The 18,907-nt window shown below is 38.0% G+C and overlaps 1 protein-coding gene across 2 annotated transcripts in view; it reads left to right on the forward strand.

Annotated features, from left to right (window-relative positions):
• The window catches only part of rassf3 (Ras association domain family member 3), a 74,308-nt gene that overhangs the window by 50,586 nt on the left and 4,815 nt on the right, over positions 1–18,907 (forward strand). For both annotated transcript variants that reach the window (XM_028449929.1, XM_028449930.1), the window contains 3 exons: positions 13,116–13,223; positions 15,075–15,248; positions 16,798–16,885. In XM_028449929.1, coding sequence (XP_028305730.1) covers positions 13,116–13,223; positions 15,075–15,248; positions 16,798–16,885 — 370 coding nt within the window. The remainder of the gene's footprint in view (positions 1–13,115; positions 13,224–15,074; positions 15,249–16,797; positions 16,886–18,907) is intronic.

Below are 18,907 nucleotides of genomic sequence, written 5' to 3' on the forward strand. Positions count from 1 at the left end.
ATCGAGTCTCGATCATATCTCAAAAAGTATTCATCTGGTCAAACTAAAAGTTCACAGTGTGTTAATTGAATTATTAAGGTACAATTGGTAAACATGTCAGTGTGTGGGATGTCCTGAAAATTTGTTGAAGTGACATGGAATGACCCATGTGTTGTTTTATGACTGTCATCCATCTATGAACTTATATTCCTATCTCGGCCTTACCATACAGGGTAACTTGCGTTTAACGGAGCCTATTCCAGCTGGTTCAGGGTGTACGTTGGGGTACACTTTCACTCTGCCTGTAGACCTTGGTCTACAGGCAGAGACAGACGTTCACATTCACAGACACTTTCACCCAGACAGCCAAGTTAAAAGTAAGGAACCAAGCCAAGATGTGTTTTTGGACTGTGGGAGGAAATCTGTGTATCCAGAAAATGTCTTTGCATTGTTGCTTTGAGCAACTAACTCTTCTTTCCCTTAGTTGGAGGAGGTGTGTTGAATAACTCAGAGGGTCACTCACTAATAAAGTTGTCAGGTGTGACGGATGGTAGCTGGTGCACAGTTGGGTTGCTTCATATGTGGCCGGCTACTCCCAGTTGTCCACTTTCATTCTCATTTGTCATTTGCCCGTAGACTTTTCCATTTCATCGGCTTTCTCTAATCAGATGTCAATACAGGCTCTTAAACTTCCCAAAATCGTACCAGTTTTAGTTTGTGTCGTTTATGTATTTCTATTTCAGAAGGTAAGGTAAAGTCTATCGTATTGCATCAAATTACATCATATTTTGCGTAAGAATTGACGTTTCCATTTCTCCGACAAATCATTTAGTGCTGTCAATGCATGATATTTTACGAAAACCTGCATGTATCACATTGTACTTTCTGCTTGCCACTTTTGTTAAGAAATGTATAAATTGTAAAATTTAAACAATAACTATTGCTTAGTCCAGTTCAGAAGTTCAACTCCATAATTTCTGTCCGTTTTCCACATTAATGTAACATGGGAGGCCCTCCTCCTACTACATCACATTGTAGCTCTAAGAGTTGTTTTTTAAGGTCAGTGTTGTAGAAACTCCCAGTTTGTCATTGTTACTCTGTGGGTTACAATTATCATAAGACAGTGGACCCAAAAAGATGATGTAATATCTCTAAGGTTGAATTGAGGGTTAATTGTTTGGGGTTCCTGTATTGTCTCTAACACTTTTATAAATGATGACTTGTGTTATTAGTCATAAAGTCCTAAAACCATTTAATTTTTAATGTAAACTGACTTTTTCTGGTAGATCATAACTCAAAAACCAAAATATAATACAGAAAAAAGAGATTGTGGGGGACATGGATGTGATAGTGAAAGTGGGCATTATTTTTTCCATCTCCCATGAGGAGGTTTGAGTATTCATTTTCTTAGAAAACCCTAATCTCTCACCGTGCTTCCCTCCAAGGTCACTGGTGTTGTTTCATCATCTCCGCCCACATGTTCTTAGGACTCACCATCAACACACCTCCTTGTTACTCAAGCCTTAGTGTGTTTAGGGCACAGCTGATGTGAAATGACATTTTTCAAGCGAATGAGAATATTTCTCAAAATTGATGAATCTCCAAAGAAACCAACATAGCTTCATGGTTTATGTCATGTATAATTGAGACTAAAGATGGAAGTAAATTCTGTTATAGAATTTAAAAGAAGCTTCCTCTTCAAGCTCCAGGTTTTCACTTCCACCATGCTGCTCCGTACATCCTTATTCTTCATTTCTAAGTTACTATTTCCTTTTCCTTGTACTCCTTTCTCGTCCTTTGCATCGTCTGATTTTCACACCATGACCTCCGTGTCTGGGTGGCCGCTCTAAACAAACCTGCTGTGGTCTCTCCAATGGGGAAATGACCCGTGACTTTGCGTCCAAACTGTCACCACTGAACCCCACCAAACACATACACAAAGTACCACAGGAAGCTATCTGTGCAACTGCGTGCATCACATTGTTCAGAACATCCAGCCTTTTGTCTCTGTGTGGTCAGACCAGTTTAGTCTGCAGCTTTACTGTTTGCAAAAATACCATATTTATAGTTTTAATACTAGGTGGATGTTCTGTGTAAGATCAGGTTGGAAAGAAAAGTTCTTCTTCTTTCTCTTTTATTTTGGTGTTTATACAGCTGTTGGACTTGATGTATGCATTTATTTTTAAGGAGGGGCTTTGAATAATTAAGATATTATCAATAGAGATGCAGTGGCGTAGTTACAAAGGCTGGAAATCATCATTTTTTTATCATCAGTACATGGGTTTCTAACAAGAGCATTGAAAAGCTGAATAAGTAGATTTGTAAAGAGGAAGCTGTGCAGAATATTACCACTGGTACCTGGAAATGAAAACAATAATGGAGACGTGCCCGAGTAACCATTAGCGTGTCCACTTAAGAGCCTGATTGAGCTCTATTAGGAAAGGAATCTGTGCCATAGAGGAAATGTGATGTGAGCACACTTAAAGTGCATTAACATATGGTCGTACTATCCACACTAGTCCAGCCATCGGTGCAAGAATGCTGGGAGGAAAAGGTGTGTCCCATCATGACTTCCCCTGTGGACTGAAGAGGAAGTAACGCAGAGAGGGAGGGTTGAAGATTGAGCACTGAGAGTAGAAAAAAGTCTTTTTGAGCAGAATTACAGATTGAACTGTCATGATTCACACTCCATAACCCAGCATGATGTAGTCTATCTAAGCTTCTTACTATTATCGGCTGTGTTGAACCAAGGAAACGTCAAAAATATGCAGGATTGCAGCCCTTTAGGACCAAATTTTGACACCTTGTTCCCCATGTGGCATGTTTTCTAATTGAACAAAAGGTTTTGCAGACCAAAGGGCAAATTTATTTCATTGTCACATCACTAAACATCCCATTTATTTTACCTTCTTTATAATAGCATTGCATATGGACCTAGGTCTGGACAATATATCATAATTCAAGATATATCAAAATTTCTATTTTGGCTATATAGAAAATTACAATATCGCTTATATCACGTGTCAAACCCGGGGGCCAAATCCATTGGATGGATTTCTGAGTGTGTCCTAAACCAGACTGTCCCCTAAACATATATATATATATATATATGTCTTTCCATTTCAGAGCACATGTATGTTTAAATAAATATGATTTTCTATGGTATGTTTAAAAAAAAAAAAAAAAAAAAAAAAAAACTGAAGCAGGTATTGTGGTTTGAAAGGTGTCTTTATAAAAAGATAAACTTATCCTTGCAGTCACAGGCTGCAGTAAACTAAACCAAAATAACACACAGTGCTTTGTTATGTTTTAGAACAAAGTCCATTTCAAAGTCCATAAAATGCAGGTTAGATCCAGGAAGCACGCTCACTGTTTAGTCTGCCTGCAGCACAGACACGCGTTAGTCGCAGCTAAATACGTTTTTTTCTGCACACACACACACACACACACAGTTACCTGGTGATGTCATATATTTACAGGGCAGGGATGCAGAGCAGCATGACTGTGCAAAACAAAGGCAGGAATGCTGGGGTTAGATCAGACAGAGGGGTGGGGGGGGGTGGTAAAATGGGACGTGGGAGAGAGAAATCAGCTTCTCTTGGAGTGAACTGGAAACACAAGAGGTCATTTTAAAATGACACATGGACATGGAGATAAAGAGAGAAGCAGATCTGCAGTCGTTTCCTCTCTGGCTTCTCTCTTCTGCTTTCTTTAAAAAAAAAAAATCTGTTGCACAAACTTTGAATCCTAATATTAAAAAAGAGATCAAAATCATGCATTATGTTCAAAGCTGTTGGTTACAGATAAGACTATTAAATCTAACTACGTCCTGTTTTAATAAAGCCTTGATAATTTTACTTCATCCATAATATGACGGGTACTGTCAGTATAGACCTTTGTGGTGTAGGTCCAGCTTTGGGATCCATTTAGCTCCTGAAAAGGAACATGAGCTCATTGTGGTATCTCAGGTTCTGCTTCTCTGTTTGTTTAAAATGTCGTCACACACTCACCCTCCCAGTTTCCTTTACCTCTCTCCATTGCTTCATTTGTAAATCATCAGGTCCCGGAGCCAACACTGGGTGTTGTTCAGGCAGTAAGAGAGAGACAAAAATGTCACGGAATACATTTTTTAAAGGAGCACCTTTTGCTAACTAAAGAGACCAATAATATCACGTGAACACAAACAACCAATCAGCATTTAAGAAGCACAGACAATCACCCATTACAGATCCTTGCAACTTTTAAGCACAGCCGAGGCCTGCCTTGTCTTTCATAAGCCAAGAGTCCTCCTCATGTCTACTGGATAGGTGCAGGACAGGTGCTGCTAGTTGCTAAGCTAACTGCTGCTGCTGCTGCTCTCCTCGGCGATTTCCACAGAAACAACCTTTACCTCAGGCTTAGCTTCACTTATTGGCTTAAAAAAGCTCTTTTTAGGCAATTTCTACCATCTTCAGCGCTGACTGAGAAACTCCGTATGGGGGCGTGGCTTGACTCTCTTCCTCACATTCGCGTTGTGTTATCCAAATATAATACTTCAAAATTTAATTAAATTAAAAGTGAAAATGGGTTGGATTTTTTTATCTTTTTTAAATGAGGTGCTGGATTCAATCAAATAAGTGCCTGTCAAAATCTGGGAGGTGCCAGATCCAGCTCCGGCCCAAATTAAGCTCCGCCTCTCTCCCTTACTGGGCTACTAACTGGACACCCAGTTCTACATCACGACTGCTTTTTTCTTCTGGTTTAATGTTTCTCAACCTTTTGTAGAACCTATAGAACGAGCCTGGGAGCTTGGATGAATTTCTGGAAGCTTGGTGTTTTAAACGTGTCCAACGTCTCGTAGCGTCAAACTATTTTTCCCGTCTTTGTGTGAGCCGTCAGATGATGGCTAATCTTCTTACCTGTCACTCTCAGCTGTAAAGAAGCTTTGACTCATCTGACCATCAGCTGCCTCAGGTCACCTAACTCGCAACCACTCATTTACAAAGCTAAAGCTGTGTTTGAAAGTTAATTAAAGCATGTGGAAAGGTGAGATCTATGTATTATTGACTCTGAGTGTGGGCCTTTTTAGGTGTGTTGGTAATGAGAAGTTATCTGCAACATTTATGGCCTTAATCGCCACGTATGGAAAATAATCCCAGGTTTTCTAAAATGGTTTTGATTGGCGGAAAGTTACATTTTTAATGTTTAAGTTAGTCAAAGGTGCAGTGATTTAGAGGCATGTTAGTTTTCATATGCAGTCAGGCTAAAATCCTGGCTGTAATTTTAGCGTAGGGGGCGTGGAGTGGGTTGGGCTTGAGAATGTGTGGAAAGGGAGCAGTAATGCTGCGTTCAAAGCTGCTCAGAACTCTGGATATTCCGACCTATTACTTGAAAAAGTGCATTAGAAGGTCACACATCAAACAAACATTAATGTCATCATTGAAAAACTATCTCGCTGTGTTTCCATTACAGTTTTTCGCAAAATAAAAGCGTCATTTTAAAGCTTCGACAAGGTATAATTTTATCATGTTTCTATTGAAGGTTGTTTTGGAGCCTCGTGAAATCTCATTCTGCGAGACTTGTTTGCTGAAAGATGGACGCTCAGAACCTCCTTATATCACTCTTCATTCCTTTATTGTTTCGCATCTAATGTGGCATGTTTTCTCAGAGAGAAGTGGTCATGTGACCAGGTACGTCACGTCCTGTGACGTGTAATTGCGGAAAAAGCGATCGTGTTAACATTGCGCTTTTGAGATACATTTCAATATCGAAACGTCTGAAAAACCTCATGAAAGCATAAACACTTTTTAGCGATATTTGAGTGTTTTTCTGAAATTCAGGTGTTTCCATTACCAGTTTTTATTGAGTTATTTAGATGTTGCACTTTTCCAAGGGTAACGATGATGCAGCTAGTCTCAGCCATATTTTGGGGCTATTTCAACATGCTACCTCTGGAATGCTTTAGAGCCGAAGATCGGAATGTTTCACTTGGAAATGACGATTTCTAAGTAGGTTTGAATGCAGCACGTACTTATAGGCCATATGTGGACTTCCAGGGAGAGTTTGAATTACACCTCTAGGTGGCGCAAATCTGATTTCAACATAAACATCAGATTAGAGTTTTTCTCTGGGCTACAATCATATTCACTTTATTTACCTTTTCTGTCCGAAAGGATACGTCTGTTCAGTGAAGGCATCGCAATGAGTCCTTCATTGTGTTTGTTGTGTGTGTTTGGCTGCAGCTTTGTCGGTCTGCACTTTGTACATTAACACATTGTCTGCGTGTGTGTGTGTGTGTGTGTTTTCCATATAAGGGTGCATGGTTCTCGGAAGGCTTTGTGGATTACTATGTGTTAGTGTGTGTGGTTTTTAATAGATGCAGAGGAGAGCTGCACTATGCCCATGTAAGCACCGTCCACTCCTCACTGAGGAGACCAGTGTGTTTCACACGCAGCCTGTTTAAAGTTTAGAATTTTTTTTTTTACCTCTTTATGGAACTATAAAAGGAGGAATCGATACTGCCTCATCTGTTTAGTACATTTAAAGCTAGGGAAGGTGATTTTCTCCAGATTAACTTTTTAAGTTTTTGGTTGAATTTGTCTTCATGTATCGGTAGAAATTAAGATCTTATGTGCTCTGAAAAAGGAACATCTGTAGCAACTGTAAACCTGTAAAAACTTCGACCAATGGAAAAAAAGAACCGTTTTTTTAACCAATCACGTCTCCCTGTCTCCCTGCTCGTTCTCGATCCCTCGCATGCACGAGCTCACACTGAAAGCGCGTCACCGCTGACAGAGTTAAAACAGAGTTTTTGGTCATGTTTTTTAACATATATAATGATAAAGTTTATTGTTTACTAACTGCTGAATGAGACATGAGACAACAAAGTTTCTACACAGTACAAGCGATGAGCTGAGCTCCTCTTCTGTAGCAGCTGTGCGCATGCATGTGAGTGACATGGAGCACAGAGGGGAGGGGATAAAGGCGGAGCCGTCAGGGAGGCTACATTCAAAATCATGCTAGTTTTTGAAAATCACCTACCCTACCTTTAAATTATTTTTACAATTGCGAGTGTGGAAGTTCAACACATTGACTCAAATATTTCATTAAATGAGATAAATTGATGGTTCATCAGTACATCATTGTTAAAGTGAGTACACTGTCGCTAAAAGCTTTTTCATGTGGATCTTGTTGGTTCTTTCTTTCTTACTATGGACTTTTTTTTTTGTTAAGCGCTTCGAGATGACTTTGTTGTAATCTGCACTATATAAAGTTGAATTGAATTGAACTAAATACCCTCCAGATAAAACCTGAATGTGCAACATGTCAGGCTCATTAAGACATGTTTTTGTACTACTGATTTGACCAGGGATTCTCAACTGGTGGGTCGGAACCTAAAAGTGTGTTGCGGACCTGTACTGAGTGGGTCGCGGACAGCTGCTCAAAAATAAATAAATACTTAATTAATTGCAATTTAAAAGATTAAAGAAGAAATATTTGAATTTATTAACTGCTTTGACTGTACTCTTTTAGCAGTTACTCGTCACCAGTTTAAGATAGGGATGTAACGATTCACTCAACTCCCGATACGATTCGATTCACGATACTGGGTTCACGATACGATTCTCTCACGATTTATTTTACAAAATGGGACTGTAGACAAATTTTTTTTTTGGGAAAAAAACTAGAAAATACTGTACTATTTTCCTTTTATTTTTCATTGTCAAAAGAATTCCTTGATAAACTATTCAAAACAATGCAATTTAACTCAAAATAAATCTTGAATTAAATAAATAAAGGAATAATACAAATGAAAATGAAGCCTATTAATTTAAATTCTGGTTCTATAATAAACAATGCAAAACTACATAATAGTTTGTTTTTTTTTTAAAAGTGCAACTGAAAATGTATTTTGTGCCTTAACAATTAGACTTTAAAAAAAAAAAAAACCGTGATTGCACTGATTTAAGTCATATTTGTTTGAACCAGCAGAGGGCGCTGGTAACACAGTGGTCGGTTGGCATGCAGATATCTTGCAGTGAAGAAGAGAAGCTATGCTAGCAGACAGAGCTAATAGGAAAACGTGAATTTTACAGATATTCAAGTAATATTACAGATATTCTGTCGGTGCTAAAGGGGTAATGAATCATTTATTAACATATTTAAGAGTAGAAGGCAGCCAGAAAGAAAGTATTAGCAGACTCCGCCCGCCGCCTACACTTGTGGATAGCGCCCTCTGCTGGTTTAAAAAAAGTACTGCGATTCAATTTTCAGAAAATCGATATCAACCGTGATACCTATGAATCGATTTTTAACTGCCTTACAATTAATCGTTACATCCCCAGTTTAAGAGCAATGTTAAAAGACTTCAATCACACATGAACTCTTGCAAAGTGGTTTAAAAATCACATGTGACTCTAAAACAATCTTAATGTAGATTCCTTCATGTGTAGGTGTGTCTGACATGACGCTGCTTTTATGTGCACGTCTGATAATAACATAGGTGCAGATGTTTGCCTCTGCCCTCCACACGTGCATAACCATCATCTTTATCTCAAAGCCTGTATCAGCTGACCTCAGCCCTAACCCATCCACCCTGAGGCCCGCCTGCTTTCTATAGTTAGTTCTACTTAACCACAGTCAGTCTGACTGCTGACAGCAGCTTTCTGTAGTCCTCACATACATAAAGCCTCCTGTGTGGCTGACACATGTGCCCTCACACCACAGTCACCAGGCCTTGCGGAATATGGTCAGTCAAACTGAAACACGTGTCAAAGTTTAGGCCCGTGGACCAAATCCGGCCCTTTAGAGCATTGATTTCAGCCTGCAGGAAGAAGTAACAATGTGTAAATTACCAACTAATTATGGGGTAGATATCTCTCCAAATACACAATTTGAATAAAATACTAGGGATGTCTCGATACAACTTTTTTTGTTTCCAATACGATACCAATATTGCCACCTTCTGTATCAGCCGATACCGATATCAATCGGATACAATATCAGTACGAATCATGCATACTTTTATTACTTATTTTGTAGCGTGGAATGTTAGAAAATGCTTGATCATGTGATGTTACTCAAACAGAGAACGATAGTCAGTAATTCAAGTTCATGTCAGTTATTTTTACCGTCAGTATATGGTGGGAACAACTGAGGGCGGTGACAAAAACTTATCGCAGCGCTTATATCGGAGATTTTAGATGCAGTTCGATAAAATCTGATATTCGTTTTCTGGCTGATATTGGACCGATATCAATATCGGATCGGGACACCCTTATAAAATACACAATATTTGCATGGATTTTCACTTTTCCCATGCTTATATCACTTGATAACAGTCATTTTCTATCATAAATTGTAACAGAATTATTCTCAAATTAGAAAATATTGGCCACAAAAATCATTAAAGTTAAAGTGAAGATCCTGCAGGGGCTGATATCTGTGACTTATTGCTTGTATATTGTCCATTCCACTTCTTTACATACTTTATATGTATCATTTTTACATGTGGAGGTGCAATCTAGGGCGCATTAATATTGAAACTGCTTGTTTTCCAGCCTATCATGGTCTGCGGCACAAACTAGAATGAGTTTGACATCCCTAATTTACTAAAGGGTTTTTTCACATAGAAAACTTGTTATTTTTGTGGTTATATTTGAGTTGCATCTCTGTTTGTGTTGGATTGAGCTGTGGAGCACGAGATGAGAAGTGTCACACTTTGAATCTGTGGTACTTTTTGACAGTTAAAATGCATTATGATTCATATAATAAACACTTTCACTCTTTGAATAAATAAAACCTTAACATATTATTTCGAGAACTTTTTTCAGGAAGTTTATTTTTAAATTTACTTTGATCTCATAGCGTGCTGCTTGTGTTTTTTTCCATCTTCTCCAGGCGGCAAAATGCTTGGACACAGTTTTGTCCATGACTTCTGTGTAATAATTCCAGCAACTTTTTTGAAATTATATAAATGAAACCATAACATATTATTTAAAAAAAGAAGACAAAATGAACTTGCTGGAATTACTTTCACTTTTGAATCTGTGTCACAGCGTTAACTGTTGTTTAATGTTTGGTAACATCCTGCACGGCTTCCATTAATAAAGGTACACTTAAGGCTTATTTCTGCCATTCTTCCTTAAATCTATAGTCTATCATGAAGGAAAAACCCTGGTTTTTGAATGAGGAAATTTGATTGCTATTCATAGAAAAATAGTTGAATTATGAACTATATATAACAAGTTTGAGCTCCTCCCTTATGGTTTCCACGTGGAACAGCCATTAGGATCATTTGATCATCATGTTCTGTATCTTCTGCATGGAACAGACCTCTCTCTTGTTCTGCACTGTGCTTTCTGCCTTCCTGCAACTTGTTATGGTTTTGTTCCGAAAGGTAAAAAAAGCTACATTTTTTGTAAATGTCTTTTTTCATAGCTCATATGTAACTATTTGGTAAATTAGTGTGTTTTACGTTTCAATTCTTGTGTGTTTTGCATGTAAATTTTTCCATTCATGAGACCATTTTCAAACGTTGACTAAAAGGATTTTTACAACATGTAAATGTGTGTATGAGACAGTCTTTCTATGCTGGTTTATGCTGAAACTGGACTTTTTTTTTTAATTTCTGCATCCACATAATAACCCTGAATGCATGAACATAAGTAAATTTTGTTTTCGAGGTAAATCCAATTTCCTTTTCTGAGTATCTATTTCTGTTTTATGGATTTTCCCCTCATTTAATGTAATTACTGACATACTATAAACATCTCCAAATCATATAAAAGAATAATTGAATTTATTTGCTTCAGAAGCCTAAACAATATTCCCAAATCTCACATGATTGAGCACAAAGTCAGTACGTTTATTATTTCCAAGCACTTGCCACACATTTATTTATTTATTTATTTTTTATTAGATAAAGACATAGTGTAGGCTTCATTGATCAATTGCTGCTTGAAAGTTTGTTTTGATCTCCACTGTAAACTCTCTTATTGACATTGTTGGAATGGTATTGCGCATTGCATTGTGGGATGCGATGCATATAAGTGTTTTTTTACTTCATTCTTATCAGGATTAGCCTGTGAAAACACCAGAAATGTGTTGGGAAGTTAATTTGTCAGCGTAAGAATGAAATAAAATCACTTCCATGTGTCCGTTTATGGGACTCCACATCCCACAATGCAAGAAACTTTTCTGACAATGTCATTATTATCAAAACAAACTTTTGATTGGCAATTTAAACGTTTCACGTTTTATGACCTTTGATTTATGGATTATTGAGGACACACTATGGATTTATTTAATTAAATATTTTCTTTAATATTCAAGGATTCTATTATTTTTATTTGTCATTATGTGCAGGAACATGTACGATATAAAATAGCATCCCCATTCTCCCAATTTCCCCGTTAGGCTAGAATAAATAGAGTAAAGAATAATATTATAAAAATAGAAAAACAATAGAACCCTCATTTTCATATGGAAAATATGGTAAAAATGCAGGATATTCTCCTAAAACCTGTAGGTGAGTTTATATTCCTTGTTCTAAAGGCTATTTCCATTTCAGATAGCAAATTTTTTAAATTTTTCATATTTATGGGAAATTGTTTGCCTTCCCACGATTTTTCTTTACATTTCTCTGTTGATGCTGGTGTTCTGATCAAGATGTGGTTTATATCAATGTATCTTAAAGGCCACTCCCCTTTTTCTCAACCTCAACGGTTGGTGCATTCATTATCTAAACAGCTCCTATCTTTATTTTGGAGGACATATTCCATAGTCTTCAAGTATTTATTTTTGTTTTAATCTTTTTTCTTTGACCCATCAATCCTCAATTATTTTTGTCTTTTTTTACACTATAGTCTACATAGAATATATACCTGCTACCCTAGTGTGAACCAAAAGTGAGGAGAAGTGTTTTCCAGGAAAGAATAAGCCTGAAGATCATTTTAATGCTGACATAAGTCAGCATTAAAATGGCCAAACTGGTTTTATGAGTTGGTGCGTTTTCTCATCAGACTAAATGGGCTTCTGTGTGTTTGTATTAAACGGGAAATTAGATGTTATGATACATTTTCTGTTTTTTGTGTTTGACTTTCTTGGCTTTCAGCAATACGTTGACATCATTCTATCAGGTGTGACCTTTACTGACGGTGAATAAACGGGAGGTTCCCATGCAAAGGCACGTTGCTATTATCTGTAATAACAGAGCGTTAACACTAATTAAGGGCTATTACTGAAAAAATTCCAATGATTGCTCATCCACAGCAGCCTTGTTATGGATTATAGGAACAAGTTATTACCACACCCTGTCCCCGTATGATGAGGTGGTAAAGGAAATATTTATATGCGATTGTGACAAGTGGATTTTATTCTTAAAGATACAGTCCGTAACTTTCAGATGATGAATGTAGTTAGACGCTGTATAGACAAGAAATAACATTTTATTCAAAAGACTGATTAGAAAACACACTTTGGCTTTAAACACCCCCCACTCGGCCCGCCTAGTTGTCGGTCAATGAGCACCATGCGAGTTTTAAAATTTAAATTAGGTATAAGGGAGATGCGGTAATACTGGGACTGTTATGGACGCTAACTCATTAATTTTATTTTTTTGTATTGTTTTATTTAGTTGATTGTTTTTGTTTAGGTTACGAAGCACACTGTTTATATTGAACGATGATTATGGGTTATAAAGCGGAGGATACACACAGGCAACATCTGGGCAGCTACGTGGATGCAGGGGTCCTCAGGTGAAGCAAATCGCCTGTAGTAAATAGACAGTGTGGCTGATGTATGTGTTTCTCGGTTATGCAGATTAAAAAAGAGTTAAAACAACCCGTGCACTCTTAGAATCAGAATTAGAATTCCTTTGTTAATCCCAGGGGGAAATTGCTTAAAAGTCCCCTTTGTGTCCAAGTGTACAACAATTATTACGATGATTAACAAAGGAGAAAAAAAACAACAGTAAAGCCCCCAACGCTAGTTGAAACACAGCGTAGGGGATCAAAATCACAGCGTAGGAGATCGCTATGCTCAACAGTGCTGGTGAGAACCCTGGGTTCCATACACTGGTCCACGTGTGTGAGTGAATGAACACATGCTGAACGTGTTGTTTTAATGGCCTCTCTCTGTGTTTCCTTCCCCCTCAGGATGTGGAGAAGGAGAGAGAATTGCGGAGGGAGTTCAGCAGAGAGGAAATCAGACTCAGGATCGAGAAGTACAACATGCTGACCAAAGACCTGCTCAAAATGACACTGGTGAGAACCACACCCACGCACACACACACACTTTGTTTCATATTGAGATATATATATATATATATATCAGTCTCACACACCTGTTGCTGCCTTATACGCAGCCAGATTCGTCTTTTGATGCACGTCACGCTTCCCAGCATGCAGATCTACAATCCTGCTGAGTTTTAAAATGTGCAAAGTGATAAATATCTTTTCACTAGAGGTGTGCTGATGTTTCAACATGACCTCAGCCCCCTCTCCTGCTCCCAGCATTCCTCAGCAGTCACATCAGACTGATGTGATGTTATTCCTGCCATTGTTCCCTTCAACACACACATACAGTTCTTTTTTCCCTTGGCAGCGTGAGATGCTTTTCTCATTATTTTTCTCTAACTATACATACAGTATCTAATGTGTGGGTCCATGCTTTGGGACGTTGAGTTGAAGGATTAGATTGGGGTTATAGGCTACATTAAAGGGATTAACACCAACAGAGACCAAGCCCATGTGTATGCAGCCATGAAAACAAATATACCATATCATAACAAATAGCATTCAGCAGGCCTTTCCTTTTCATCATCTTCCTCTGTTTAGATGACTTTACTGGTTATTAAACTTCCTGAAATCAAACCAAACATGATAAATACATGTAATAGTCAACTACTAGACAGAGCTAATAGAAAAACGTGACTTTTACAGATATTCACGTAATATTACAGATATTCTTTCAGTGCTAAAGGGGTAAGGAATCATTTATGAACATGTTTAAGAGTATAAGGCCGCCAGAAAGAAAGTAGTAGAAAAATCCGCCCGCCACCTACACTTCTGGATAGAAAAGAAGTACTGCGATTCAATTTTCAGAAAATCGATATCAACCGTGATACCTATGAATCGATTTTTAACTGACTTACGATTAATCGTTACATCTCTACTTGTTTGTCACAACTCATTAAAAACACAATTTAAATGAAGCTCTGAATTAATTTTCAATCACAAGGTAACATGATCACTACTCGAACCATAACACGTAGCACGAGAATTTGATCAGAAATAGGGGCGGAATTGGACTTATTGATTCATTACTCTCTAGTCTTTCCGTCACTTGTTTTCAGTGAAGAATAGTGTGTAAATGTGGGATATTGTCCCAAAACATGCATTTCTGCTTCATGTTAGCGCTCACCAAGTCACATTCCTCATATTGTTTTAAACTCTACTTGGCAAATAAAAACTATTCTGATTCTGATTTTAAATAAAAATAGAAATGGGTGGAATTGCTTTTTCCATTTCAGAACTTTAGTTCAGCCATTTTTTCTTCTTATCTTCCATTTGTTTCACGTTACCTGGTTAATTTATCTTCTACTGTTTATTTTTTTTACATTTATTTATGTAATAATATGTTTTAATATTCTGTATATCTGTTCTCCAAAGCCACATAAAGACTCCCCATCACTCCCCAGGGCTCCATATGCCATAATGAGATTAAGATGCTTTTACCCTGTTTGCAGCCATCTGTCCTCCAGGACTCACTGGGCTGACTGGGTAAACTGGTCTCCTTTTAAAGGATAATGTTACACCTGCTACATTGGACTGACATTGTAAAAAAAAAAAAAAAGAAAGAAATGCATTATTTGCATGCATTTGGAATATTTATGGGGTTAATTTGAACTTATAAATGCAGAACATTTGAATAAACTGTTCTATCAACCATCCTAATGTACTGTATGTATATACAGTTTATGTTTATTAATCTGGTCATAATTAAGGTTTATCCAAGTACGTAAAACTCTGTAGATTCCAACCACGTTAAGATAAGTTTTTTGTGAACTTTATTTGGTGGATAAATGATGTATCCTGTCTCTCTCTCTCTCTCAGGGTCCGACTGGTGTCTACACGGGTTTCATCAAAGTCCAGATGGACCTGAGGAGGCCGGTGACGGTCAGAGGGGGTCAGAAAGGAGGGGGCGGAGCCGTGATGGGGGAGGCCTTCTATCTGCCCCGGGGGGTCAGCAACACCCTGCACATCAGCTCCAATAACACAGTCAGACAGGTGGGACACACACACACACACACACACACACACACACACACACACACACACAACATAACCTAATCACACCCTGATGACAGACGTTGTAACTTAACGGAGGCGTTTGATTAAATTTGGACTGACTGGAGCTTTGTGGGACCTTTGACTTAATTTAGTGAACCACAGGTGATTCTGTCATAACTCTGCAGGAAGTCTGCTTCACTGCGCTCTGTTTATTACATTCAACCAGAAGTTCACAAAGGCTGAAAAATGTGTGACTCGACTCTATCAAAAGCAGATTAAAGCTATCAGATAATGTGTAGTTACAAGATATAGTAAATGTTACACAATATTATCATTATGCCTGTATCATATTAATCAAAAAATACCTGATTAATCTGAGCCATTCCCAGTATGCGTAGCCGTAGGACAGAGTATGATGGACAGGTAACCAGTCCATTGCAGGTCTAACAAACTGAAACAGACGTGCTCATTTTCTAATTATAATTTAAGAAGTCTGAAGGAATATGAGGCCTATATAATACACAAAATGACAGCAAAATGCGCAAACTGTTAACAAAAGTGCCCAAAGTCACAACAAAAACACACAAAATGATTCTAAAAATAAACAAAACACCAACGCATACACTTCTTTTTTTTTTTTTTTTTTTTTTGGTGCAAATGAAAGTGTAAGCCAGAGCAGCTGGGAGTGAAATAGAGTGTCCAAGTACTCTAGGAAGCCCGTCTGGAGTGAGCCAGGCTGGGCAACCATCACATATGCAAACTCCAAAAACATACAAATCGACAGCAAAATCTTAGGAGTTTTATCTTTATTTATAAAGCACCTTAAATAAACTCAGAGGAACAAAGTTTTGTAGATAGTGAGATCACATGGATAATATGTAAAATGCATTCAACACACAAAATATAAAAACAAAACACCAACAAAAAAACACAAACATAAACTAAAAAACACACCGTGTACATTAAGTCAACTTTTTAAAGGCCATATGCCACGGTGTTTTCAACTGAGAGTAAAAACCAGGCAGAGATGAGGCCTCCCTGATGAGAAAATGACAGAAAAATACACAAAATGACTACAAGAGCACACAAAACAATAACGGAAAACTCAAAAACATGCCAGATAAATACACAAAATGACCAAAAACGGTATCAAAAAGACACAAAAAGGCACCAAACGGAGACAAAACCCTTTGCTCTTTTCTGTATTAAAGCTCAGATCGGTCATTATTGTAAATGCTGACATCAGTAATCATGTGGTCCTCTGATCAGACAATCACATTTTTGTGGCTCCCACTGTGATAAAGTTTGCCCATGTTTGTTCTAAACTAGGAGACTAACAAACGGTAAACATAGTTTAAAGTCTGTGGGAAAAAAGCTATAATACACTAAAGCTTCACATTACCAACATTTTGACCTTTAATGGCCTTTATTTCACGTAAAATGATAAAGTCGTGTTCATTAGGTCAAAATTGAAAGTGTAAAACCAAACAGACACAGTAAATGTTTTTATTCTGTACATTTCTACATGTGGTGCTGTTGTTTCCAGGTGATCGTGGCCCTGTTGAATAAGTTCACCGTCGCAGACAACCCGGCCAAATACGCCCTGTACAAGCGCTGTCAGAGGGAGGAGCAGGGTAAGAGTGACCCACTGACACCAAGCTGTTAGTTTATGTGCGTGTATGTGTTAGTGTTGGATGCCACAGGGCTCTCCCTACTACCACAGCTCATGAGGGATACCCAGGAATACACACGTATACTGTTGCCGCACATACACGCTGGGATTCAGCAGCTGTTGCAGGAAGATGGTGTCAGAGATACTGTAGAGCGTCTCAGATACAAACAGATTTTTTAAGATTTCCACTCATTTCAGTCCCCATAACCTTCCTCTCTCATATCAATCTTTCTGTTCTCTTGACTGTTGAAACTCAGCCGGCTAATAAAAGAAAGTCTAGACACAGCAGATGCATGTAGACTTTATTAAACGTGTGTATGGCTTTTATGACCTACATGGATTGTTTGTGATGGAGCTGTGGTTTTTTAAAAAAAAAGGAGAAACATCTGTCCTGTCTATTGGTGTCTCCAGGGACGGTGACGAAATGTCTGAGAGACATGAGCTTTGTTCCTTATTTCACAATTTGAGTCTTAATCTTTGAAGCTGCTGGAGACCATTTTTAAATCATAGATTAATAAATCAAAGATAATTTGCTCCAAAAGAAAAATGAATAAAAGGTTGAAAGTGCTGCTAGGTAGTTTATTTTGATCTCCAGTGTAAACTCTGTTGAAAACTTTTGTGCATTGCATTGTGGGATCTGTAGTCCTGTAGACCAGGAGTTTTCAACCACTGTTTTTACCCTTTTTCTGCAACTACACCAAACTTGCCATATTTTAACCTATTTCCAAATTTTTGCTCCTTTTAATGCATTTTTTACTTCAATTTCTGACTCTTCCATCAAATTTCAAAGCCTTTTCTGCACATTTTCAAGACATTTACAGCACTGACCCGGGGTTTCCACTGGATACGTCTCCGCTGCGCCACGGCACCGATCCGGTATTTCACCGCTGTCCGCCGTCCGGTAATTCACACCGGTTGCGTTTTGAGTGCGGCGCGGTACGCTCCGGTTGAACGAGTGTGACGTCACGATAGACAGAGCAGTTAAATGTAGGTGTTATAAACACAACAATAAACAGATAAACAGGTCAATGTTCCTAACAAAGGAGAACAAGAAGGTTGGACTCTGGATTTGTCATAGACACATTTTTTATCAACAGCCAACAGAGAAGAGATAAAACTGCACCAGTAAAACATGAACTAAATCAAAGTTGCTGCAGTTTACAGTGTAGTTACAGTATGAGAGGAAACAATATAGTGGATGTGAATTTGTTTTTACACATTATGACGTTTTGGTGATGTATTTACTTGAAATATAATCTGAAGTGTTTTATTTTGAAAAGTAACCCGATATTTTATTGCGGAGTACGTGATTAATTTCCTGTTTAGCTTCATTTGCTCTGTACTGATTGATGCGTCGTGCTCCGGTATCCACCAGAAATAGAAGCCCTGCGTATATCTGGTGGAGGGCACCGGACTACCGCATCTGGGAAGGAGCTGACACGCACCGCAGCGGACCTGGTGGAAATTAACACATAGACTAAAATGGAAACCTATCAGCTCCGGTGACGCGGCGGTGACGTAACGCAGCGGAGCCGCATCCAGTGGAAACTGGGGGTTATAAACCCTTTTCACCACTTTTCCCACCAAATGTCATATGTTGACTTATTATTTTTAACCTCTTTTCACCATATTTCATTCTTATTTTTTGCCAATTTAACCACTAACGGTTTGTCGTGCCCATTATTTGCCAATTTGAACTAATTGTCCTACTTACCTAAATTATATCACCCCAACCTTTTAAGCCAATATTGACAATTTGAATCCTTTTTACCACTTTTTCTGTACTTTTTTGTCAACTTTTAACCTATTCCTGTGGTTTTTAAAATCTAATTTCACCACCTTTTCCACCATTTATGGTCACCTTTAACCCACAATATTTCAGATTAAAACAAGGATTTACATCTTTAAGATGACTATAATAATAAACTTCCTGGATAACAGTGGATATTATTCAGATAAATAAATAATTGTGGTTATCACAGAT

Source organism: Gouania willdenowi, chromosome 6 (assembly GCF_900634775.1).
Source record: "Gouania willdenowi chromosome 6, fGouWil2.1, whole genome shotgun sequence".
NCBI lineage: Eukaryota > Metazoa > Chordata > Actinopteri > Blenniiformes > Gobiesocidae > Gouania > Gouania willdenowi.